General features: G+C 48.1%; 1 protein-coding gene across 2 annotated transcripts in view; it reads left to right on the top strand.

The window, feature by feature from the left end:
- NOX5 (NADPH oxidase 5) overlaps positions 1-12,274 on the top strand; it is a 31,324-nt gene extending 19,050 nt beyond the window's left edge. Inside the window, exons 8-17 of one of the 2 annotated variants that reach the window (XM_063142382.1) lie at positions 156-338; positions 518-650; positions 1,834-1,985; positions 2,416-2,556; positions 5,135-5,179; positions 8,367-8,491; positions 9,103-9,187; positions 9,274-9,373; positions 9,957-10,123; positions 11,944-12,274. In XM_063142382.1, coding sequence (XP_062998452.1) covers positions 156-338; positions 518-650; positions 1,834-1,985; positions 2,416-2,556; positions 5,135-5,179; positions 8,367-8,491; positions 9,103-9,187; positions 9,274-9,373; positions 9,957-10,123; positions 11,944-12,075 — 1,263 coding nt within the window. In that variant the 3' untranslated portion in view covers positions 12,076-12,274. The remainder of the gene's footprint in view (positions 1-155; positions 339-517; positions 651-1,833; positions 1,986-2,415; positions 2,557-5,134; positions 5,180-8,366; positions 8,492-9,102; positions 9,188-9,273; positions 9,374-9,956; positions 10,124-11,943) is intronic. The other variant, XM_063142381.1, reaches the window with a different exon arrangement.
- Positions 12,275-26,872: the final 14,598 nt, after the last annotated feature.

Below are 26,872 nucleotides of genomic sequence, written 5' to 3' on the forward strand. Positions count from 1 at the left end.
TGTGTATGGTCACTACTTGTGCGTGGTCCTAGTTTACCTTTGTTCAGTTATTTTTAAATTATGGATATATTCTCTGGATATTTGGGTGATTTTAACTATCTTTCAAAAGAGTTCCTTGATCTTTCCAATACAATGCTCTTCCTTGTAACCAGCAGGTCTTCTATTGGACTCACCTTTCTTACATCTTCATCTGGGCTTTGTTAATTGTCCACGGCCCTAATTTTTGGAAGTGGTTTGTAGTGCCTGGACTTCTGTTCCTCTTAGAGAAGATCTTTGGTGTTGCATTGTCACATGTTGGAGGCCTGTGCATCGTGGAAATCAACCTCTTGCCTTCAAAGGTTGGTGCGCAAATGATGAAGTAAATGGAAATATGGACTTAATTTGCTGATGAGGGTAGAAGTGGAAGTAAGAGCTTGGATGTCTCTTTCCAGTTCATCTGCAAACAAGACATTGCCATGTGTGATCACGTGTCTCCTCTTCACATGTGCTCTCTCTCTCTCTCTCTCTTTTAATACAGGTGACTCATTTGGTGATTAAGAGACCTCAGTTTTTCCACTACAAACCTGGTGACTACGTATACCTGAATATCCCAGTCATAGCTAAGTATGAATGGCACCCGTTCACCATCAGTAGTGCTCCAGAGCAATCAGGTAGGCCACCACCCAGGACCTTGGGTTGAAAGCCATAAAGAGTGAGGAAGCCTTGAGAGGTTGACAGCCTGTTCCCGTGGCGTGCCAAACCCAGCAGAGGAGGGTCGTTGATCAGAGGGCACCAGCGCCCTGGCAAAATGTTTTGCCATTTGCCCAGTGCCATTTCTATGGCCCAGTTTGATTTGGGATGGGTTTGCTGGGCCTGTTATGAAATTAACACTGGGTTTTGTTGCTCCTTTTCTCAACATCAGCATAACAGTAATAGAGGTCTGAAAAAGATGCAAAGCTCAGACCTCAAGCTTTACAAGGTTCAGACTTAGAGAGCAATTCTTTGTCCCCTGAAGAGCGTCTGGAGGGATATAGGGTTGTTCAGTTGCCTGGCTCTGAGCTCGTAGAAACCAAGCCAGGAAACTGCACTCCCTGCCCCTTCACCCTTGTAACCAGCACGGAGAGAACCGTGCCAGCTTGTAAAGCGGAGCCTTTGAGTTTGGAGGCTTATGAGTAGCCAGGGTGCATCCCATAATTGTGCCCTTAATCTCTTTCCTGACAGCTCCAGTGCCACTTTGCCCCACTAAAATCCTGGCAGCCCCCCCCCTTCCCAAAAGGTTACAGTAAGTTAGTGATGCATTCCAGCTTGCTAACATAAGCGTGCTTAAGGGGTGTGCTGGGTGTGCCCAGGCACACCCTAATGTCTCAAGAAATAAGTGCTGAATTGAGGGGGGCATTGAGTAGGGATCCAGAGGGGGATCCAGGCCCAGCAGGGACGGCCCTCCTGCTGCTCTGACACCATGCCAAAGAGCCGCTGCCTCCTAGAGAGCAGCATTGCTGGGGCTTGAAGAATGTCTCACCCCCCCCACCCACCCACCCACCTGCAGCAGCTTTCCCACAGTCAGGCAAGCTGAATGCAGAGTAGGGCATCAGTGTCTACAGTGTTTCATAAATGAATAAAAATAAGATTCATTATGGCTGAGTATTCAATAAACGTTCATCTTTAAAACAAAAAATCCCTGGGTGCACGCCCTAATGAAATGTGCTGTGCACACCTATGCCTGCTAATTTGGGGGCTGCTGCCTTGATCCATTTCTTCCTATGAAGTAGTTTTGCTCCAAGTTAACAGCTCAAACCAGCCAGGATGGCTAAGAGGTTTGCCTTCACTGGACAACCTTCTGCCCTCTCTCCAAAGGGACCATCTGGCTGCACATACGGTCCCTGGGTCAGTGGACCAACAGGTTATATGAATACTTCTGGCATCATCAAGAGCTTTCCAGACATAAGCCTGAATTGCTGGCGGTTGAGAATCTAAGGAACGAAAAGAGGCCCTGGAAATGGGTGCAGGTTTGTGGTTTAAAATATGAGTTGCCGTTGCTGTTACGGTGGAGTCTTCTCTGGCCTTTTTGTTGCTGCTGCTGGTGGTTTTAATGGGCTGATTTTAAGTTACCTTTGTTGGCATTCCACTGGATGCACACGGCACCTGGATGCACAGGGCCACTTGTATGAGAGAGATGAGCTCTCTTGAACTTTTCCTGGTTGTGCATAACCAGCTAGGGGGGAAAAGCAACAGCACTCTGCACGGAGCTTTTTCTTGCAACAAGTGATTTCATTGTGCATGATATTAGGTGTACCCTGTGACCTAGGTCTTCTGAAGTTTGGTGTTTGGGGCGGGGGGGAAGCAAGACGAAACAGAGATAAAGGAAGAACAAGGCGAAGATGGATGCAGAATGGACCCTGAAGCTCACCGGGGCATCTCCTTGAACTTTTGTTTCAGAACTGTCTCTTTGGCTCCTATGATTTGGACCAGCCTGTGGCCACCAGTGAGGATGAGATGATTGAGATCTTATCTTATACACCCATCAGTTATCCGAGCTGGGAGACGGTGAGCGTCAGTATGGCCAGCGACCGTGAGGAGGTGAACACAGAGTCCAGAAGAGGAAAAGTCTTGTCTCTCTTGGCAAAAGTGTGCACATTCTGTCCTGAAGACAGGTGCCCCTTCAGAGAGGGCTCTTTAACATATTCTTGCACAACACCCACTTCCCTATGTGGCAGGAAGTCCAGGGGCAGAATGACAGGGCTTAGGTGACTTTGGATGAAAGAGCACTAGAGACTTAGGATATCTCAGGAATACCTGTTTAATTGACAAAATAGCAAACAGACCTGGCTTGGAATAGCCCTTCGTTAGATACAGTGAGGTGAAGCCATGGCCACTGGCACCCATGGGCGTGTCCCCTGCAATGGTGCACCCACATACAGTGGTGGCCAAAATTGTGGACACTTTTTGAAATTTTTATGTTTTGCAACTTTGCATGCTTATAGAAAATGTTCTGTTTCATGAAATTCAAATGTTTATTTATCAATTGAAAGAGAATTTAATGCTGAATTCAATACAAAAATCAGAATGCAAATGTCTGTACTACAAAAAAAGTTATGCTTACTTTAGTCTAAAAACAAACAGGTGCAATTGAGTGAAGAAGCTGATTGGAACTGCAAACCCTACTGGCCAATCACAGTCCTTGTTCTAGGGACCAATCACCTGGCAGTAACTGCAATACATCATGTTTCAAGTTGGGGAAAGTCAGTTTTGCTATTTGTTCTGTAACTGAAGTGCAATTGGAGATTGTATGAATATTTGAAGTATTTCTCAAATCAAAAGTGTACGTACGTACATCATAAATACAGCCATGGCACCAAAGAAAAGAGTTGATTGGACACCCAGCAAAAGAAGCAGGATGGTTGTATTACGTGAATCGGGTCTTTCAATTGATATATAAACATTTGAATTTCATGAAACAGAACATTTTCTATAAGCATGCAAAGTTGCAAAACATGAACATTTCAAAAAGTGTCCACAGTTGGCCACCACTCTATATAGCCCCCCTGAAGAAGGGGCCTACCCACTCCATTCTCCTGAGGGGGACTGCCACATAGATGGGGGCAGGCATAAAATGTTGTCTCTCAGCCTGCTAATCTGTCCTGGCTTCAAACTGTCCACTGCCAAGTGATGGATTGGTTACGGAAGTGTGCCCCTCATGGCTGAAGGTGGTACTGCAAAAACAGCGCACATTAAAACTAACATGAATTAATATGATTTAAAACCAAACAAGCTTGAGGCGCGCACACCCCAAGGGTCCTCTTAGTAAGTGTGCCAAGTTTCAGGTGTCTGAGTTTATAGTCTGAGTTTATGGCACTGACCGACAGACAGACATCCTCTTTTATTATTATTATTATTGTAGAGATACGTGGCCAAGAGCAGGCAGAAAAGCCTCCAGCCAACGCAGCAGTAGCCCCAGGCTGCTTTTCCCACCATAGCTCAACTCACAGCACTCTGTCTCTCTCTCAGATGCAAAACTGCATCAGCCCCCTCCCCAGCACACACCTGTAGGGCATTGGTCTCAGACCCCCACCCAGCAGGTAAATTGCCCATTTAGGGAAACATCTGCAGCCATTAGCTCCTGTTGAGGAAACATCAATGCTGCTCTGGCCTGACCATCAGCAAGCAATCCGCTTAAGAAAGGACGGCCAACCAGTGGCCATAATTAACTATCAACAAAGGCTGGTTCTCTCCTTAAAAGAACCCAAACCTAGGAATTGCGCATAAATTATAGTAATTGGAGGAAGTCTGAGAGCCTTATTTTGCAATGTGACAAAGATCTGATAGGGAAATGTTCCAGCCAGGACATCACTTCTGCCGCAATGAGAGAGGAAGTCATTAAAGATTCAAGAATTCATCTCACACACCCCACCGCCCTGCCCTCCCCCTTTCTAATAAGTTTCTCCCTCCCTCTGTTTCTGTGGCGGCTAAAAAGTATTTTCTAGATGGCAGGGATTCTTTTATCAAGTCTCCTTCACAATGAATTTCTCTACTGCCAGCATTATTTAAATGGAGTGTTCTGCGGCACCATACAATGGCAGGTTAACCCAGCCCTGTGTGTAAATGGGTCTTTTCTTTACAACTCATGCCTTATAGCAAAGCATATCACTAAATCTAGCTGCATAAACTCTACATTATCTTCTTATTCAGGGGGGCCTTAGCTAGACCTAAGGTTTATCCCGGGATCGTCCCGGGGTCATCCCTGTTCGTGTAAATAACACACAGGATATCCCGGGAGCAGGCAGGGACGATCCCGGGACGATCCCGGGATAAACCTTAGGTCTAGTTAAGGCCAGGGTTTAGAGCATATGAGCAACAGGTGGGGAAGCATGAGTGGGACCAACAGGAGAGGCCAAGAACGCATCGCCCGGCATGCCCTCTGCTCAACCGGTTTTACTGAGGGCTTGTAAGTAGCTGATTCCTGATAAAAGGAACAACCTGGCCCATTTCCTCCTCTCCACAAACCTGGCAGATAGAAGTTCTTCCCAACAAATCCCAAGTTCTTTGATTCTAGAACTTGTTCTCAAGTTTTTAAAGGCTGAATTCATGGGTATTTAGGATTTATTTTTTAAATCAATATGATGGGCCTTCTGCTAACATGATTGTCTTTGTGTAACAGATTTCTGGCAGGCTTGGTGACCACCGGAGGCTGTGTAACATCAAGGTAAGCTCTGATCCTGCTGTTCAACAGTTCTTTAGCATCAGCAGGTGCTGCATGTGTGGAGCATAGATGCCTCCCTGTCCCAGAGAGTTTGTAGTCAACACCTGAGGGCCAGGTGAGGGGGCAAGTTCAGGGTGTGTTCAGGGATAGCTGTGGAGGGGCAGGGAATTCAGAACGAGTGTGCTTAAGGAAGGAGGCAGGCAGGCAGCGGTGGAGTCTGAGCTGAATGTCAGCAGAAGCAGCCTGATACCTTCAACACTCTGAGAAAACCATCACTTGCCTATGAGAAATCCTGGAGTTCGTGTCACGAGGTGCTGAGCCAAAACAGTGGGTAGGATATGCTTTTTGAGAACATTCTTGCCCTTAAAAATTCTCACACCCTCACCTTTGGGCAGGTTTTCAGACCCTTTTGCTAAGGCTGCAAAGCTATCTGCAAGGGGCCGGGTGTAGAGGAAGAGGGAATGTCCCTGTTGCATTGCTAGGGTGACCCTATGGAAAGGAAGACTGAGCTCCTGTATCTTTAACAGTTGTAGAGAAAAGAAAATGTAAGTAGGTGTTGTTTGCATGCATTCAGCACCTGGTGAAATTCCCTCTTCATCACAACAGTTAAAGCTGCAGGAGCCCTGCCCTCTTGACCAGATACAAAAGAGGGCAAGACTCCTACAGCTTTAGCTGTTGTGATGAAGAGGGAACTTCAACGGGGTGCTGAATGCATGCAAATGACACCTACTTACATTTTCTTTTCTCTACAACTGTTAAAGATACAGGAGCCCAGTCCTCCTTTCCATAGGGTCACCCTATTGTTGCTGAAACCTCCAGGCTGACGCTTCCTTGCTCTAATCCAGTCATGTGCAGTGGACTAAGTGGGTCAAAAAGAGGGCAGGGATGAGCAACTGAGGGCACGACCCTTTGAAGTGATAAAGTGGGGGTGGGCAATCACGCGGCCAGATGTAATATCCCAGTTCAGATGTTTTCGAACTGCCCCACATTACTTCCAGTGGGACGTGCATTCTGACAATTCACATGGTGCCTTAACTAGCCCTACATAGCAACGAAAGGTTAGAGCCAGAGCCAGACCAAGGTTTTGCCACACAGCTTTGGCAGGAAATGAAACAGATGGGGTGGCAAGAAAGGCCTGTTTGGCTGGGCCACGGGAATTCATTCCCCTCACTACTCGGACTGAGAGCAGTGGGAAAGCTTTGTTTGCCCTCAGTGATGTCATCATGCAGCCAAATCTGATTGGCTACATGGTGCTGTACCAAGAGCATGGAAAGGTAAAATCCTTAACAAACAAGAATACAACGCTAAACAAAAAGTTAAGTATATATATGCAATGAAACCATAATGTTTAATATACAAAAATATAAAATAAAAATTAACAATGATATTGCATTAAAAGTGCAATAACATATTGCACAGACCAATGTGTAGCTAAAACCGAGGCCAAATGCGTTTCGACAAAGGGTCTTCATCAGTGGACAATACGGACTGCTGTCTACTCCCTGAAGATTTACTGGGGCTAACTTTACAATTCCCACAATTGTGTGGTATAGGGTGTCACTCCCCTTTGAAAATATGTCAGGCTTCAGTCTTTCCAAACTGCCTAGGTCATGGCCTTCTAAAGATATTTAATGCAATATCATTGTTAATTTTTATTTTATATTTTTGTATATTAAACATTATGGTTTATTATTATTATTATTATTATTATTATTATTATTATTATTATTATTATTATCCCGCCTTTTGCCCAATGCTGGGCCTTAAGGCGGCCTTACAAAGTTTAAAACATACATTGTGGGGGTGGGGGAAACATAGTTTAAAATACACAACAAAAATTCACAACAGAATTATAAGACGTTAACATAAATGGAGGGCCAGATTATTCTCCAAAGGCCTGCTGGAACAAACAAGTTTTAGCCTGCTTCCGAAAGCACATCAAGGAGGGAACCAGTCTAGCTTCCCCGGGAAGAGAGTTCCAGTGCACTGGAGCAGCCACCGAGAAGGCCCTCTCCCATGTTCCCACCAGGCGCGCCTGTGAAGATGGTGGGACTGAAAGAAGGGCTTCTCCAGAAGATCTCAAAGCACGGGCAGGCTCATAAGGGAGAATACGTTCTTTCAAATAACCTGGACCCGAGCCATATAGGATATGTTGTATATATATCCTTAACTTTTTGTTTAGCTCTACATAGTGCTGTGACATCTTCGTGTTTGCTTCATGATCCCTGATTGGCTGAGATCATAGAATCATAGAATAGCAGAGTTGGAAGGGGCCTACAAGGCCATCGAGTCCAACCCCCTGCTCAATGCAGGAATCCAACTTAAAGCATCCCTGACAGATGGTTGTCCAGCTGCCTCTTGAAGGCCTCTAGGGTGGGAGAGCCCACAACCTCCCTAGGTCACTGGTGGTGGTGGTGGTGGTGGTGGTTATTATTATTATTATTATTATTATTATTATTATTATTATTATTATTATTATATCCCACCTTTTCCCCAGTACTGGGACTCAAGGCAGTTTACAAGATTAAAACATGTACAATTAAAACAGCTTGTTAAAAACAGCTCCACTGCCTTCCGGTCTGTTTCCAGGCAAAATTCAGAGTGCTAGTTATCACCTACAAAGCCCCATACGGCTTGGATCCAAGTTATCTGAAAGACCGTATTCTCCCATATGAGCCTGCCCGTGCTGTGAGATCTTCTGGGGAGGCCTCTCTCTCAATCCCACCAATATTACAGGCACACCTGATGGGTATGTGGGAGACCTCTCCTTCCAAGGAAAAAGATGGCAGCAGAATAGCAGCAGATAGGGAAACAATGGCAGAAAGCAGGCATGAAAAGTGGGGGAGGATGGGTCACTGGCAAATGCGGGGGTTGGGCGGGGGCGGGGTGGGGGCTATCCCTATTCAAGCCAGGCCTAAAATCTGACGGTTCTGGCTGGGCTCATCATGTTGGGTGAGGCGTTTGAAATCGTGGTGGGTGGTGGCTGCGTCGTGTAGAACACCTGCCGCCACTCCGAGGCTACCGCGGGGAAAAGCGCCCATCTAGACAAGCCCCATGTCTCTAATAAGATGGCTGCTGAAGGCCCAGTTAACCAATCTACTGTCTCCAAGGATGAATCAAAATGTAATGAACCAACTTTGCAAAGGACAGAATCAAATCAGTCTTGTGCTGTTTCCTCCCATCTCCTCAGTGTCACATCGATGGTCCTTATGGGACTCCCACACGAAGGATCTTCGCTTCGGAGCATGCGGTGCTGATAGGGGCAGGAATTGGGATCACTCCCTTTGCCTCCATTTTGCAAAGCATCATGTGCAGGTCAGTCTGCAAGAGGTTACATGAAACTTCAACGAACTTCTGAACCGGCATTTTCCTCGTCTTTTAGGTCAACTTCTCTTTTATTTATTTATTTATTTATTTATTTATTTATTACATTTCTATACCGCCCAATAGCCGAAGCTCTCTGGGCGGTTCACAAAAATTAAAATCATAGTAAAACAATCAACAGGTTAAAAGCACAAATACACAATACAATATAAAAAGCACAACCAGAATAAAAACCATGCAGCAAAATTGATATAAAATTAAAATACAGAGTTAAAACAGTAAAATTTATTATTATTATTATTATTATTATTATTATTATTTATTTATTTATTTATATAGCACCATTTAAATTTAAGTTAAAATTAAGTGTTAAAATACTAGGAGAAAAAAGAAATGTTATTTCCGCCCGCCCCTGCAAGAAACTATCCAATAAAATGTAAGCACACATTTGAAAATTAATTGCAAGTTTTAAACCTTTCAAAATAATGAGCAAGAGCTATTTCTGGAGATATTTTAATGCCAACTGGTAAGAAAGGGGTGGAAAGGGGTGGGTGTGCTTCTGCTCATTTTCAGAGATGCCCCCTGGGTTTCTCCCTACCTAGATATCATATGCGAAAGCAAACCTCCTCCAGCCAGGGCCACGCTTCGGGTGAGAACCATAAAAATGAGAACATGAAGCTCCAGAAGGTGAGATGATGCTTTCAACTGTAGCTTGGAAGTTCTCGCGGAACAATATTTGGGTTATGAAGACAGCGAAACCTTCTTGCCTGCAGGTTGACTTCATTTGGATCAATCGAGACCAAAAATCCTTTGAGTGGTTTGTAAGCCTGCTGACCCAGCTGGAAATCAGGCAGGCCAATGAAGATCCTGGTGGTAGGTGACCCATTTGCCCTCATCTTTGTTTAACTGTGTCCCAAACTGAATCTATTCCAGTGGGTGAATCAGAATGCTATCTCCACATCGTGAGATGGGGATATTTGCCAGGAAAATTGGACTTAATTCACACACAAGCGTGTTCTCACCCCCCACCCCGCCTTCTCTTAGTGGTGCACCGTTGCACTTCAATTGGCTCTTCATAGGATGTTTCCACCTCCACCATCCAGACTTTTCCATGCTGAAACTTACTTGAAATACCAAAAGCGGAGTGTTTTGTGTATGTGCATGAGATGATCGTCCCAAGTGTTCCTCCCCCTCACTTCAATTTCCTGGTGATTACACACACATTCAGCGCATGAGAGAAGGTGGCGATGATCTAATGCCTGAACCATCATGAACTTTTCCACATTAGGGGAGATTCTGGGCGTGGAAGAGTTTTACGTGCGTACAAATTGATACTTGTGTAGAGGCCCTTCTCATGAGTGCAGAACATGCAGATGGCAGAAGGGGGTCATGAACATGTGGAAAAGTGTCCCCCTGAATCCCGCCCCTTCTGCCCTAACATTCTTCCAATGCGTAGGCCGCTTCCTGGAGATGCATTTGTACATGACCTCAGCACTCAACAAGAATGACATGAAGGCCATTGGCCTGCAGATGGCATTAGATCTGCTTGCAAAAAAGGAAAAGAAAGACTCCATCACAGGCCTGAAGACCAGAACCCAGCCAGGACGCCCAGATTGGAACAAGGTAGGGTCCACAGCGCTACTTTTAAGAGAATTTACACACACTGTTTTATAGCTGTGGCCATGGGATGGACTGTTCTCTTAGTACAGAGACTGTTCTCTGGACCTTAGTACAGATTCCAGTCCAGTTTTTTAAGAAATGAAGGCAGCGAACATGTGTGATCCTCTGTGCGAAGGCTGGGTAACGTTTGCCCATGACCCAACATACTCTGGGGAATCCAGGAGTATTCTGAGGCGCTCACTTCCAGCAGCCCGCTGGCTTTTCCCGTCCAGCGGAGGCAGCTACTCCGGACTTCCCATGTGAGCCCTCAGATCCTTTCTCAAAGTTGTAGTTGTCTGGAACTGCTGCGATAAATGGAATAAGATCTTGCTCTTGAAGCAGGGGACACGTAAGGCTGCATTGGGGCACCCTGCTGGTAAGAGAACATCCTCCCACTTTGAGGCTTCTTCTCCCCCTTTTTCGTTGGTCTTTCTAGCATTGCTCCTCTGGTTGTTGTTTTCTGCTTGGGTTTACGGCGCTCTCGCTCTCAGGCTGTTCTCAGTAATGCCCAGTGCCGCCCCCTCTGCCGCTCTCCCCCTGTCACTGGGTTGAATTTATCTCTTTGGCGAGCCACATTCTGTGGGGGTACTGAGGTTGTCCAAGAAAGGGCAATTATAGGTCAATGGTTTCATTATCTATAATTAGCCATTATTATGGATCCGTACGTTTCTGACAAGTAAGTGAGCTCATAAGGAAAATGATCTACATGAAACCACTGAGTGGGGTCATCGGGGGCTCGGAATTGGATGCTTGGAATCACTAGTGGGCTAGGTGAGCGGGTCCGCCCTCCTAACAAGACCGAGGTACTGTTGGCAGAGGATTTGGTCTTCCACATGTTCTGGAGAGGGTTGCACTCCCCTTAAAGGATTAGGTTCACATTCTGAAGACGCTCCTGATCCAACATTGTCACTGGAGGCCAAAATGGCCTTGGCAGTATGGAGCGCCCCTCTACCTGCCAAAGCAGGTGTACCAGCTGCTTTCCCAGCCATAGTTGTTTATGGACTGGTTACCTCCAGATTAGACTACTGCAATGTGTCAAATATGGGGCTGCCTTTGAAGACTGTTCAGAAACAGCAGTTAGTTCAAAATACAGCCAGTAGGGATCGCTCATTGGAACACAGAGAACTCCACAGTCTGTTTTTGAGCACATTTCACAGTGCTGGATCTCATCTTTAAATTCCTATAAAGACCTTGCTATTTTCCCAGGCAATGCAGTGGCTGTCATTTTAGCTCTACTGTGATTTGCTTTTCTGCTGCTGCCAAGGCCCAAATTATACATGACAACATTCACACCATAAACAATTGTGTTGATTTTTTAAAAAATGTAAATAGCAGGTATAGGGCCTCCAATTCGAACTGGGACCCTTGCATGAGAGGGGGTGTGTTGGGTGGTGGTGGTAGTAACCCTTTTCCCTCCACCGCTGTCCTGATAAGCTTCCATTGGTACAAATGGGTCAGAGTATTGGATTAAACAGGGGAAATGCAGGTTCAATTCCATACTCAGCTACGAAACTTCCCTCCTTCCCTCTCTCTTAGCTGACCTGACCTCACAGAGCTATTGGGAGGCTAAAATGGGTGGGTAGAAAGCTTTTGTAAGCTATCCTGCACTCCTTGGAGGAAGGGTGCCCTAAAAATGTCATTTTAAAATATGTCTCAAGTGGTTTTCTGGAAGGCCCCCAGGCAAAGCCCATAACCTTCTGTTGCTATTAGGGAGAAGGTTGCAAACATTTCATTCGCTGCTGCTGCTGCTGATCTTTCCTTCTCTCCCGCCTCCCTGTTTCCAGCTCTTTCAGAAACTGGCTAAAGAAGAGAAGGGGAAAGTCCACGTCTTCTTCTGCGGCTCCCCAGCCCTTGCCAAGGTCATCAAAGGCCATAGCGAGCAATTCGGCTTCAGGTTCTTCAAAGAACACTTCTAAGGGCCTCCCCCCAGGATCCGCGCCCGGGAGCTGGCTCAGCCCTCGACTCTCTCACTCAGTAGCCACGGAGATCTCAGAAAGCAGCTTTGCTCTCTCTTCCTGAGGCCTTCATGCTGGGAAATGCGCAAGAGCTCCACGGAGCATGTGTGCTGTTTATTTAGTTAGTTGGTTTAAAATACCTGTAAGTCCACCCAAGGCAGCAAAGAAAATAGAAATAAATATATATATATAATAATGTTAAAGCTTTGAGATTAAAAATAAATAAATAAAACAATGCATGAAAGTGATGTATTAGAAATACTTTGCAAATATACTGAGTGGAGTTAGCTTTCATCCTTCCCTGAAACTGGGGGCCCAAATGCAGCCTTCCAGGAGTCCCCAGAGGGAGGGCCACATTTTCCAGCTTTTTATGTCGCGCCCCCCCCATTCTAAAAAGGTTGAAATGTCTCCCCTAAGTCTTATTTACTGGCAGTAAAAGCTTTCAGCTAAAATACGCCGGCATGTTTGGCCCCACCGCATTTGCCTTTGGCCCCTCCCACTACCGGAATGCGCTCTCCCTCCAGAGCTCCTCCAAAATGGAATTCAGCCCTGGAGGCTGACAGGGGTTCCCTCTCCCTCCCCTCTCTTCTCTCTTGTGGAAACATGATCATGCAAGAAGGATGAGGGAACTTCTGTGGCAGGGACACCGCTGAAACGGACAGCTGCTGCTGCTGGGAAGAGCGCTTAGAGCCTCTCTGCATAAGCCATTTATTGCGCGCTCACGACTGGTCACTCACGGAAGTCTGCGAGTCCTTTACATGATGCCATCAACGTCTAGGACGTCTCCCGCACTTTCCCCCTGGGAATCAACAGAGATAATCCAGTATTTAAGTTATCGCGGCATTTTCCCAGCATGTGAAGCTGGCTATAATTCCACCACTAGATGGTGCTGTTTCATGTAGCAAAATAGCATTGCCCAAAGGGGAAGTTTACAATACAAAATTAGGCCATCGCTGTTGCTTGCCATCTAGTGAATGCAGAAAGAAAGTCTGGTACAGGTGGTTCCCCCCCCCCCTTTAATGTAGAGACACTCGTAGCTGGGCCCAGCAAAACAAACTCCTTGGGGACAGACACATGTGTTTTGTTAAAGGTTAGGAACGGAAGTGCGGCTGGACAAAGACATGATCTGAGAGGATCCCCAACAATGGCAGGCAAAGACGGTGCTGCGGAGGCAGATCAGATCACGTGTGGCCGGTTCATGAACACCCTGAAAGGTATTGCCACTGTAGGCGACTGCCCTGTGGACCTGTCAAAGGAAGACCAAAATGTGGGGAGAAGAGAAAAGAGGCCATTTTATTGTTCAAGCAAGAGAACAACATATAAAGTGTTCTGGAGAACTCCAAGCAGAGGTGAGGATCTGTGGAGAAGTTTCTCTCTCTTGCCTGCACTCTGACTGAAAGATGGCAGCCCTCTTTCCACCCTGCTGCAGCCCCAAAGCAGCCCAATGCTCATATCTGGTTAATTGAGAAACCTTGGGCCCCTGTGGGCATCTCTACATTAAGGAAAAACCCTGCACCCTTACCAGGCTTCCCCCCCCCCCTTGGGTCTTCCCACGTTCACATGATTTGTAATTAAAAACTTCCCCTCTGGGCAATGCTTCATGAAGTTCAATGAAAGAGTGCCACCTAGTGGCAAAATGAATCTTCTGGTTATTTTAAATATTCCGCTATCTTCATTTCTTTAAAAAGCGAGATTACCGAAGGAAGGAGCAGGAGATTTCCTGGAGGTTGACGGTGTCATGTAAAGGACCCACAAATTTCTTTGAGTGGCTAATTATGAGCATGCAATAAATTGCTCATGTAGAGATGTTCTAAGTTTCTTTCCTCCTCTGAGAGAAACAAAACAAATCTCCCCTCCTTCCCTTCTTTCCTGAAAGGCATGTAGGGCCAAATTGTAGCTCCATGCAGTTTTCTGTTGCAACAGACAGACTTGGACTGACAGAGGGATGAAGAAATGTCTGTGGCCCAGAGGAGGACCAGTTTCTGTTTGTTTAGGCCTGAAGAGCAGGAGCCATAAAGATGCAGGCCGAGACAACGTCACCACCACCGCCTCCTCCTCCTCCTCCTCCTGTATTCAGAAGCCCCAAATGCCTGCCGTCCTTTTATGTTAAACAAGCAAAAGGTTCTTGTTCAGAGGGTCTAATCATAAAAGCACCCCTGTGTTGAGATGTGAAAGCAGAAAATAGTGAGGAGCACAGGAGTGGGGCTCCATTTATTCCCAGGGATTTTTCTGTAATTTTTCCGACCAAAAAAAAAGGAAATTTGAGGAACACTTAAAACACGCACGCAGCTCTTTCATGTTGCAATCTGCTTTTGAAGTTTAAGGTTAGTGACAGACCGTCCTGGGAGACGTACGTGTATTCCCACCGTTTTTTTGAGCATTGCCATTTCTGATGTCAGATTTGCATCCTTTTTTGCTTTTGCATAGAGATTGGCTTGTTTCTCCTGGCAAACGACGGCATATATCACAATGGAAGATCCTCTAATAGTGTTGCCAGAATAGACGTGAGGTCAGAGTTGGCATCTGGCAGCCACAGGGCCAGAGCTGACAGAGCACACTGGTAAGAGAGCAAATGACAGCTCTGAATGGTTCCTGGTTTCCTCCGCCGTGATCTCACTAGCTGGCCTTTGGCGACTCAGGCTCACTCCGCCCCAGACCTCCTCTCTGCAACCGGGGGGGGGGGGGGGGAGAATAATACAGACCTGCCTCACTAGGCAGCAACAAAACTGTGAAGCACTTTTTGAAAGTCCCACGTAAATGCTAAGTTTCATTGCTACTACCGTATTTCCCTCCCCAAATGGTCACGCTTTCATAACAGATTAACTCCAGCATCACGGCAAGGATAGACATCAGGACTGCTGTCCAGGGCCTCACAGCTGAGGTGGGCCCAAATGACCATCCGGAGACCAGCAGGTAATGTGGGCAGTGGCAATTCAGCCTCCGCTACTGAGTAATCACTACATCATCCTTGTTTTCTGCTTAATTCTAGAAACTTTTCACATAGTCAGGGGTTGGCTGGCCGGGTATGTACATTGATACAGATGCTCATTTTATTATTATTTTTACTTTTAAAACACATCACCCTCTTCTACAAGAACCGTCCAGAGAGCTTTGGCTATTGGGCGGTGTAGGAATGCAATAAATAAATAAATACAACAAAACGGTGCTTATTTCCAAGTAAATGTGTTCTGGATCAGGGCAGCAGAATCAAACTCCATTTTATTCCTGCAGTCATGATGGACCTATGATTTAAGTGAATTTAAAATGCAAAATTGCACATGCTCAGAGAATTTCTTCCTTTTTAAATTAGGTTTAGCAAGCAGTTTTTTTGTTTCCCTTTGATTTTCTCTCACGTATCAGGAATGTAGAATGTGCAGTTGTAAAGCAGGGAACGGCTGTTTGGGCTTGGGGAGAGAAATGCTAGTTGGGTGATCCACAACTGAGTTGTGTGAGCTACATGGGGCCATCTAAGTGGAGACTCCATAAGGCTACTAAGTCCAGGGAATACCTTTACCTAGCTGCACCACTGATTAATTCTTCACAAACTGCTCACCCCACTTCCATTTCCCCAAATTAAAACTTTTCACCACCAGAGGATGCTAGTGTCTCACAGTCTCAAGCGTCAATCCACCTCCTAGGGATGTACAAAAATTCCGTTTTTGCTCACGCAACATGCAAGTGTGCCCCGTTTGAAGCTCTGAACCCGAGTGTGTGTCAGCTGGAAACATTTGCAAATTGTCGAACACGTGCTCGCATTTGTTTCATTCCCGATTCCCAGTTTGATTTGCGTGCATTGCCTCTGTAGACTAAATAATAGGGCTGTGCACTGCCTCAGGTCCGAACCCCAAATCCGAAGCGGATTGGGGTGATTCGGAGCCTCCTGAACCGGATCTGAACCGGTTTGGGTGAATTCTGAGGCGGCCCAGAACCGAAGCCAATTGGCATCGAAGCTTCAAGCTGCCTCGGCGCTTCGGGGGCGGCCCCACACCCCCTGCCCGTCACCAGTCTCCTTACCTGCCTGTGCCGTCCACCGCTGCCGCCCTTGCGTCCAGCAGCTTCCACTACCACAACGCATAAGACAGGAAGTAGGCCATGGCCTACTTCCTGTCTTATACATTGGCGGCTGTGGAAGCCGCCAGACGCAAAGACGGTGGAGGCACAGGTAAGTGGGGACAGTTTCTGGGTGCTGGCTGCAGAGCCGGCACCCAGAAAACTCCCGGGTTGCCTTGGGGGGGTCCAAATTTCACCTTTGCTTCAGTGTGGAGGTGGGTCGGGTACCCCCGAGGCAGTCCTGAGGTGGATCGGGGATGCTTCAGGGGTTCCAGATCGGATTGGGGGGTCCCTGCACAGCCCTACTAAATAACCTCCGCTTTACTCTATGGAGGAAAGTTGTGCAAATCTGTTCAATCGCTGCTTGATTTGTGCAAGTTTCCCATTTGTGCAGAGCAAGGCAGCGACCACAAATGGCAATCAGGCATGAGCCAAACAGCAAGATGACCTCCAACCTCCTCACGCACAGCCTCAGAGCCTCTTATGCCTCAATCAGCAGAAATTGAAATAGCTGAAAGAAGATTTTGCTGTCTTTGTTTCTAAAAGAAATCATAATCATAATCAAAGAAAGGATATGAACTGGGAGTTTTGTTCTGCTCCTGCTGGATATTCGGGTTAGTCTAAAAGTTGGACTCACTTCTCTCCCCAGCAAATTGTTGGGCTGTTTTGCCTTGCTCTAGTAGCAAGTTGTGGCCAAGAAAAAGGACCTTGCAAAACCCACAAACATTTTACAGGAGAGATGATCCCTTGAGTTCTGACCTCCCAGTTTCCACGCAGGTGTCGGGAATCTACATGTCGTACTGAAGGCGCCTGCGTGCGCCTCCAGTGCGCCCTCAAAACGATGGTGTAGACGGAGAAAGAAGAGGCGGAGGAGGAAGCGGCTGGGGAACCGGCCGCGTCCTTGCCGCCGCCGCCTCCCCGCCGGCCTCCTGCTGCCGAGGTAAGAGCCACCCGGGTCAGAGAGCTTGGCTTCCACGGCCGGTTCCCCAGCCTCTTCCTCCTCCGCCTCTTCCTCCGTCTCTTCTTTCTCCGTCTACACCATTGTTTTGAGGGCGCACTGGAGGCGCACGCAGGCGCCTTCAGTACGACATGTAGATTCCCTCCCTCTCTCCAGGCATCAAACTGCAAGGGAAATAGTGGGCAGCTGGGAAGAAAGAAAATCCCCACTAATCTATGCTTTGCTCAAATTGGGGTGTGTGTGTGGAGGAAATGAAGACGTCCATCAGTGATATTTAGCTCAGTGACTCAATTGGATGGAAGCAGAATTGGGATGGGAAGCAGGAGAGGAGAGGAGGGCAGGGCAGGGCAGGGCAGGGCAGGGCAGGGCTCGGGGACTTCTGTTTCTAGGGGCCAGCTGAGGTTCCCTCTTTATTATCCGCAGCCCCGGGGGGGGGGGGACCAATTCCATCCCTACACAAATACTCCTGCTAAGCCACATTTCCTGGCAGATTTATATGTCTTTTTTTTATGATAGGCCTGTGCAAAATGCTGACTCCTCTATTTTAAAGAAGTGCAGGGTGGGGGTGGGAATGATTCAGAAGAGAAGCCCGTTGTTTGATGTCACGTGCTCCACGTGCCACACCAAGGGATGCATGACTCCTGCTGATGCGTGCATCTCTGTTAGTTCACAAAGGCGCTGAGCGGCAGAGCTCTGTGGAGTAGAGTGAAGCAGGAGTATCTACCAGAGAGAGAGGCGGGTGGGGTGGGGGTGGGGGTGGGCACAGACAGAGATCTTCTCACACACCTCTGCACCCCTCCCCCCATGCCTGATAAATCTCTCCTTGCGGCTTGGCAGGATTGAATCCAAACCCATTGTACCCAGTGGTTACTTGCACTCTTGCTGTAATAATCTGCCCCCTAGCAAATGGGCAGCCCAAGGCTGCATGCGAAAGGGCATCTCCTGGGAGGGTAACCAGAAGGCGGCCGTCATAGTCTTCCCCCCATATGAGGAAAGTAAGAGGACAACAAAGTGAAGATAAATTTGAGGGGGTATGGTGGGAATGTATTAATTATGCGAATAAAGAAGAAGGTGGGAGAACGCCCCCACTGCCATACTTGGAAATATGGAAAACATAGGTGGACGGGTAAAGAGAATTAGTCTCAGGATGCCCTAAGTGGAATTGTAATGAATGGAATTTAAATAAAACCAAATTAACTAATTAATGTTACATCTTTTACCCAGGCTTGTATAAATTTGTATTATTTAGCAATTTATATCTATGTGTATTGACTCCAAATGTACATATGTGATACATTAGTTGACCCTTGTAACCAGAATCACACAACAATAAAAACATTATCAAAAGAAAAAGAAAAACAAAATAAAAAACTGTCTTCCCCTCATGACCCCCCCCCTCCCTTTTAGTAGACCTACAGAGTAGAGGGCCTGTTCACACAGGTGCATTTGTCACTTGGCGTCTCACCGCTCAGAGGTCCACTGCTGAAGGTGTGGACAGACTCCATGGATGTGTCTTGTCTAATTGCAATGCTGTTAATTCGAGGCCGTAACTGTGATGGGCGAGAGGGACCCGCCCTGTTAGCTCTCCGCCCTCAGTTGCTCGCCAAGGAACCTTCTGTGTGCAACACGTAAAGGGTGCTTTGCTGGGCCTCATTTGGATACCATGGGGGCAGCCAAAGTGGGTAGGGAGGCTGACGTGGCGTGGACAGGCTTGCTGCCTTTTTAAAGGCACTCCACGTACATCTGGCCTGATGACACATCCATCTCGCGCAATCGCTTCCCACTCCTGCTCACTAAGGAGCCCAGCGCTACTCCTGGGAATGCCATTTGCAAATCAATGTGTTACCAATTCCACGCATGTGGGATTTGTGTCCCTTTCATCTCCAAAAGAACAGAAGAATCCTCTCCCCACACACACGCTTCTCAGCGGCAGAAGGGGCGGTGTGGGGCGGGGGGGGGGGGGAGAAGAAAAAGAGGCAGGCAGAACCGCCTTTGCTGCCACTTAACATGCGCTGGAGAAGGGGAGGATGGTCCAAGGTGTTCATGACCCAGCTTATAAGATCGGTGTAAAACATTTTGCAATGCAGCTCAAGTCTTTTTCAAGCAAAACAGCCTGCAAAGGAGCCCGGCTCTGTTGTTTGGTTTGCTCTCGTCAGCTCAACCCTTGGGCTTTTGTACGCTGAGCTGGTTCCATGCAAAACCAATCTGTACATGTCGGTGGCTGCTCCGCAAATTCAGACAAACTACAAAGTGTTTGTGTAAGGCAGCTCAGATCTAAAGTCTTGCAAGCAGGCCTGGCAGGAAGTACCAGGCTAGATTAAAGTAGAGGTTTTTAATCTACTGTCCTGTCGTAACCGAAGCATGGAGGTAAAAGACAGTGAATTGGCTAAGGCCACGGAATGAGCCAATGGCTATACTAAGCTCATATCCCAGGGTCTTAACCACTACTCTGCACTAAGCTCATAGCACATTTGACTATCTCTGCACCCACCGTACATTGGGAAATGGAACCACCTAATGTAAGCTGGGTTTTTATTTCAAATTCTACACATGCAGCTCAGGATGACGCCCAGGGGGAAATCTGCTGCCAGCTACCTTCCGCCTGTGGGCCAGGAGGCGCTCTGTAGCAGGCGCTCGCGAGGGAGGGAGGGCAGTGGTTGCTCCACAGACACAGCTGGGGGCAGCTGAAGGCAGCGAGCTAAGTGGCCATGCATATTTGATGCTAATTGATCTGGCGGCCTAAAGAGGACACGGATCTAATGTAGTCATCAGGGCCAGGCAGCAACTCGGCCCGCCTTCGCCCTCCTCTGCCTCTCCCACCTCCACCACCACTGTGCACATTCGGAGCAGGCTCAAGAGGTTGTCATTTTGAGTGGATGACAGACGTGAGCAGATTCCACCTGCCCTGGGTTATTTTTGCAAAGTTTAAACTCTTCGAGAAAGCGTAAGTGTCCAAACACAAAAACGGACACAGTCTCTCCATCTGAAGCCATCTCTTCTTGGGATACAAAAGCCACTGGAGGAGATTCACCACATTTATGGTGGCAGAAACATGCTTGGGCTGTAGCCCACATGCCCACAGAAACACGAGTGATTGGCAGACAGACAGATACACACAGGAATGGCCCAAGACATTCCGCTGCTTGAGGCGAAGGACAAAAGCCATAGGTATTTTTAACATATAGTGCAACTCCGCCTCCCTTTCTATTTCTTCTGTTCTTTTTGAACAAGTTATATCCTTCAATTGCTATATTCCAGTCATGGGAGTCATCCCACCAAGGTCGTATTTGCCTTCATGTAATAAAAGTACAAGTTCATTCTGTTTGTTTCCCATGCTCTGGGCATTAGTATATAGACATCGAAGACCGTGTGTTTTATAGTCTGGCTTTGTTCCTACCTTGTTGCGGACACTATTTTGGGGCACTATTGGAGCTGTTCTCTGTACTGTAGTGCATTGGCCTTCATCCATTGTTGCCTCGAAATTTACGTCTCCTGCCCCCGTAAGATTCAGTTTAAAGCCCTCCTGATCAAGTTCTTCATGCTGTGGCTGAACTCATTCTTTCCAGCCCTTGTGAGGTGCAACCCAGCCCTTGCCAGCAGTCCATCTTCCAAGTAGCGTAGCCCGTGGTCCCAGAATCCAAACTCTCACGTCGGCACCACCTGAAAGCAACTGAAAGCGGTTGCTTAACTCTAATGGTTCCACCGGTGCAGAATGCCTTCTAGTTCTTCTGCTCCTAACTGTCACACTTTTCCAGGGAGTTTCCTCTTCATTGGCTTTCCTCCCCTCAGCATACTCCACTTCTGCTTCAGCTGGCTGTCGCTCTTCAATCTCGTGTGCTTCTTGTTGCTGTTGCAGTTCCACCGTTCGATCTAAGAACTCCTCGACTTCTCTTATTCCTTGGAGGGTGGACACTCGCCGCTCAAGTCCTCTCACTTTTTCTTCTAATAGTGCCACCAGCTTGCACTTGTTGCAGGTGTACGCCACGTCGATCTCAGGCAGGAACACGAACGTTGCACACACTTTGCAGGTCACCACCACTAGGGACTCCTTTCCGTCCATATTGTCTATTTCTGTTTTGTTTTTCCCTTTCTGATTATAGTGGAATTACCTGTGCTTTCTCCTGCCCTCTCTGAAGGTACACAACTATATGAGTAGGTCTTAAGAGAAGAAAAATATTTTTTTTCTGTATTTTTTTTGTTGGTGTTTGTTTTGTGTTGGGGGGGTTTCCTTTGTTTTTCCCCCCTTAGAGACCTCCCCTGCCGAACTCCCCCTGTCAAACTCCTGTTTGTTCGTTCTGATCGCTCTCTCTCTGGCAGCTGGCTTCCTTTTCTAGCTTCTAGTTCAAGCTGGGCCAGCTGCTCTTCTCTGCTTCTGCTCAGCTCCAAGTCAGGAAGCAGAATGAAGAAGTACTTCCTTTTATTTGTCCTGGATCTCCCACCAATCAGTTTCATGGGATGACCCCGGTTTCTAGTATTTTGAGAGAGAGAGAGAGAGAGAGAGAGAGAGAGAGAGAGAGAGAGAGAGAGAGAGATGTGAGTTCCATAATTTAACTATGCATTGTGTGAAGAAGTACTTTTATTTGTCCTGGATCTCCCACCAGTTTCATGGGATGACCCCGGGTTCTAGTATTTTTAGAGAAGGAGAAAAATGTCTACCTGTCCACATTCTCCATACCATGCATAACTTTGTACACCTCTATCATGTCTCCCCTTAGCCTCCTTTTTTTCAAGCTAAACAATCCCAGTTGATGTAACCTTCCCTCATAGGGGAGATGCTCCAGCCCCTTAATCAGTTTAGTTTCCCTTTTCTGCACTTTTTCCAGCTCTATAATATCCTTTTTTAGGTGTGGTGACCAGAACTGAACACAGTATTCTAAGTGTGGTCGCACTTATTGAACTAATGTTATTGAAATGCACTGCAGGTTTAAAAAATCATCTAATTTTCTATATATTATCTGTCAACTGAGGATAACACTGGATGCCTCCGAAGAAGTTGGCTCTGATCCACAAAAGTTCCCACCACAATAAATCCAGGTGCCACAAGACTCTGTTGTTTTGTTGCTGCCCGTCTGGAAGAGAGCTGTAGAGGCAAAAGCAAGACTGTGAACTGGGCTGTGTCCTGTGTGGCTTTGATTCAATCCACCCCCAGCCCAACCAGCCCCACTCTGCCCCACCCCACTCCACTTCTCTCAGACTCAACTGGTTTCTTGACCAGATACATTTCTCCCTATTCCAGTAGTGTTGGGGAATGAAACTTGCACTGTCCAGACATGGCTGTTTATTGAGACTTGCTCCTCGTTACTGGTTCCCTTGGATTTCTTTCTTTTACAGTGAAACAGTGCTCATTTTGATCTAAAGAAAATGGAACAGAGAAGTGAATGAGGGGAAACTAGTAATTAAAGCCCCCCTACCTCTTGTTGGGAACAGGAGCTGACTAACAAGCAGCAATTCATCACTAATCCCACAAGCTGGACAGGTTGCAATAAAAAGGGCAGGAACTACAAGAAGGAATCTTTTAATTAATATTGTAGGGGACATTTGCTGAATGAAACTTAATTCTGAGTGAACATTATAAAAATATCTTGGCCATGGGAAAGGGCATTATTGCGTGATATAGCTCTACATTGACTGGTCTGCATAGTACGGCTGGGTCATCGTGGGTTATTTAACCCATGATGAGCTGCAGTGCATGTTGAGCATGTGAATATACAACCCCTGATCAGGGTGATCAGGGATTGCAGCATGTCATACGAACCCGGCCAGCATGGTTTATCCGAATGTTAAGCAACCCTCGCACGACCCTCAAGTAACAGTAGCATTATGCAAGGATTTCTAACCCTTGACTAAACCATGATGGCTGGGCTCTTATAACATCCTGCAACCCCTGCTTGTTGCATATTGAAAACAGCGGCTGCACCCACCTAGCACCCACTGGAGCGCATCGTGGGTTAAATAACCTTCGATGAACTGGTTGTGTTGTGCGAACCAGCCCATTAAGTGATGGGAGGGCCTCCATTTAATTCCACTATACAGACTTGGGAGTTTCAAACACCACTGTGAGTGTGCCCCTCAGTGCAGCCTGGGTTCTCTGCTCAGGCTTCCTGCTCTTGCTGAGAAACTTTGGCCATGAGGTGCCTCTTAGCAGCCCAGACATCCTCCTTTATTTTGGCTCCTGCCCAGGCCTCCCCCCCGCCACAAGATTTATGGCTCCTGGCCCCAGAATGAGCACCTGACACAAAAAGGCCAGATCCCAATTGTTGGCGGCTCATCCATTACTCGTTCTGCTAATCCAGTGGCCAGGAGGTTGGTCCAGAGTGGCTGCTGCCCCCGTGGACAGGGCCTTCCCAGCTCCTGGAGGCAGCCCCCTGGGTTTGCAGAGCATGCCTTCCTACCACCTTTCCAGGAAGCCCCCATGGATAGGCTCAGGTCCCATTTCAGCCACCCATCCCACAGATGAAAACTCGCTGCGCTGCTGTTCTCAAGCGAGCCAGAGTCTCCCACTTTCCACCTCTCTGTCCCTGCCTCCTGCACTCATAGGGATGGGGCAGGGGAGTAAAACCAATTTCAGAACTAGAGCCTGAAAATTATGGTGCCCAGCTGCCTTTGTTGTCTGCTCTCCAGTACCACCCCAAGAGGTTCTGCTGCTGGAAGCCAAGCCCACTGGGGGAGGCGACACTCACCAACTCTTGACACCCACCCACCCACACCCCATCATGGTGCTCCCAGAAGCAGGCTGCCTCACCCTGTGGCTCTCTTCTTTCAAACCCCGTCTTTCCAATGAAGCCTGTGGCCTGATGTTGGCGCCTTCCCCACTAACCGAAACGAAGTCTAAATGCTTGAAACAGCGACAGTGTTGGCTCACATTTGTCCCTTGGCTCCATTCCTCCTCTCTGTTTATTGCCACCCTTCCCTCTTCTTGCCGTCTCCTCAGCTTCCCTACTGTCAACATCTAGATTGTGAACTCCTCGTGGGGCTGAGATCCGTCTTTGGCTGAGGCTTCTCGGTGTCATAACCCCAAATGTCTAGAGGCCACTAGGTTGCCTTCCCTGGCTGTAAAGCGTCAAGCATAGAGTTTGATGGCCTGGGAGAGCCCTTCCTCCAGATCCCATCTGTTGCATTTTGCTCCGTCCAGGACTTCCTTATGATCTGGGAAAGCAGGAGAGACAAAGGGGCGAGCAGCCCATGCCCTGGAGGTGCCTGAAACCTCCGCGGGGCTCTGTCTTGGCACTGGCCATCAGTCCTGGCTTCCTGGCCTGGGGCAGACAAATACATTCTGGGTCTTCAGGCCACACATTTTAAAATGACTGCTGGGCAGTGGTGGTGGTTCTTCTCTGGGTTTAACAGCCCTTTCAGGGCCCAGAGCACTCAGTGCCACTGCTGTGCTCTTGGTCCACCTCTGTGGATCAGCTGGGATGCATTTGGCTCCCTCTTCTGCATCATTAGGGCACATGGTGTGCAATTTTGTTGGTGCACGAGTGCCTTCAATTATCTGAGAAGCAACACAATAGCCCCATGAGAGATGCATGTGGCGGATGGTGGTGCTCTGTTCCAAAGCCTCAGCACTCTCCTGGTCATCTTTTATTGATAAATCAAAAGAATCAGGCTAATAATAGCCGGTCTGGAGGGCGGCTTCCTCTTGGGCTGCGAAATCCGCCTCCAAGAACCTGGCCTCAGCCTGCACAAGGACATGGACAGAGTTCAAAATTCACTTTAACCCACCAATGTATAACTTTTCCATTGTTGTGGTTTCACTTTCCTTTTCTCCCTGATCCTGGACCATCAGCCTCAAGCATCAAACAAAATCTGTTGGCCCTGGGACGCCAACGTCCGTTTCACACCTGCATCATGTACAGACAGAATGACAGATGGCAGGGGAACGAAACCCCACCACCACCACCTTTGGATCGTGTCTGAGAAAGACCTCGGGGTAATGAAGAGATCGGGAGAACTCGGAGGGACTACAAGGCACATGATGTCGCTCCTGACACTCAAAGTCAAATGTCGATTTTTCTTCCCTGTTGGCTCATGTATTTCCCTTGCCTGCTCCATTAACTGTGAAATAGATACATAATCTGGGCTATTTAATTGAGTCTGTCAGAAAGCGTTGGTTTTGTCAGGTAATTCCGTGTTCACCAGTTCCTGGCTTTTCACCAGATCATCCCATGGGCTGTACGAAGCTGCCTTTGTCAGTCCAGCTGTTCATCTGGCCGGGGGGGGGGGGCGGGGGGGGGGGACGACGACTGCCAGCCACACTCTGGGGCCTTTCCCAGCTGGCTGCCCATTCCCTCGGCGCTGCTGCCGTTGCTGCTGCAGGCCCTTGCGTCCGTCGCTCCGTGGAGCGGATGGGCAGCGTGGCCCTCTGCCTTAGCGTGCAACTCCCCCTGTCTCCTCAGCAGCGGCCCTGCTTTCCGTGAGGGTCCTGTGCTTGGCCCAGCTCGGCCTAAGCTGCTTCCTTGGCAGGACCCGGCTCCCTTGAGTGAGGTGAGGTGGTCTGCAGAGCTTGCATGGGCAATGGCTCACCTCTGCAAAAGTGCAAGTGCCACCATGGCCGTGATGCTCAGGGTCCCCATGAGGCTATGGACTCTGAGGAGGGGGTGGAAGGAGGGAAGGGGCTCCCTTCAGCATCCACCCCAGACAAGACCCATCACATGAGGAACCCACCTTGCCACCACCGTTCCAGCCTGAGAAGGTTGCACCTCTGCCCCTTCAAGAGACCCTGGGGCTGTGGGTTGCTGCTCAACAGCTGGTTGGCCACGGTGTGAGCAGAGTGCTGGATCGACTAGATGGACCCTTGGTCTGATCCAGCTTTAGGGCTCTTCTGACGTTCCTACGTTAGAAAAACGGCAACTGGAGGGGAACACGAGAGAGGCATAAAAAAGGATGCCCGGTGTGGAGTGAGCAGGCAGAGCGAACGTGTCTCTCTCACCCATCCTCCCAGAACCTGCTCATTGCGGTACTCAAGGCAGGGCAGACCAAAGGATGGACATCTTTGCCTGGCACAGAACAACTGCGGGGCATTTGCTGCCACTAGAGATGGCGATGAGTGCTGCCAAATTCATGGAGGTCTCTCTGTGGCTACTAGCCACGATGGCTCTGTGGAACTGCTCGATCCAGAGACAGCCTACCTCCGAAGACCACCAGGTCCTGAGGGCAAATCACAGAGCAGGGCAGCTTCTGCTGCCTTCCCGCCCTGCCTTCGGGGCTTCCGGAGGCATCTGGCTGGTCACTGTAGAAATTGGGGTGCTGGATAAGATGGAGCGGCCTTGCTCAGAACCTGCAGGGGCCCCGCTAGAAAAGGAGTGCGCAACCTCTTTAAGCCAGAGGGCCGAGTTCCATTTCTGAGAAACTGTGGGAGGGGGCATATTTCAGTGGTGGGTGGAGCTGAAGACAAAAGGGGCGGGCCCAGATGCCAGCTTAAAGCTCTTGCTGCCAATACGTCAGCCTCGGGAGAGGCGTTTGTAACCTTTTAGAATGGGGAGAAATGCATGCCAAAGCTGGAATACTATCAAATGATTAGTGGCTGGGGGAGGAGGTGGAGCCAGGGGAAGGGGGAGTGGCCTTCAGGGGAACCCCAGGAGGGCAAATTTCGGCCTGCAGGCCTCAGCTGCCGCTCTGGAGAACAGCATTGATTGCCACAGCTGGAAAGTAGCGGTTGCTGCTCTCCAGAGTAGCAGCCTGCTGGCCATCCACCTGATGCCTTACTCTGAGGATCCTCAGAGCAAGACACTGGGCAGGCAAGATCTCTGGGCA

This window comes from Elgaria multicarinata, chromosome 16, assembly GCF_023053635.1.
Source record: "Elgaria multicarinata webbii isolate HBS135686 ecotype San Diego chromosome 16, rElgMul1.1.pri, whole genome shotgun sequence".
Lineage (NCBI taxonomy): Eukaryota > Metazoa > Chordata > Lepidosauria > Squamata > Anguidae > Elgaria > Elgaria multicarinata.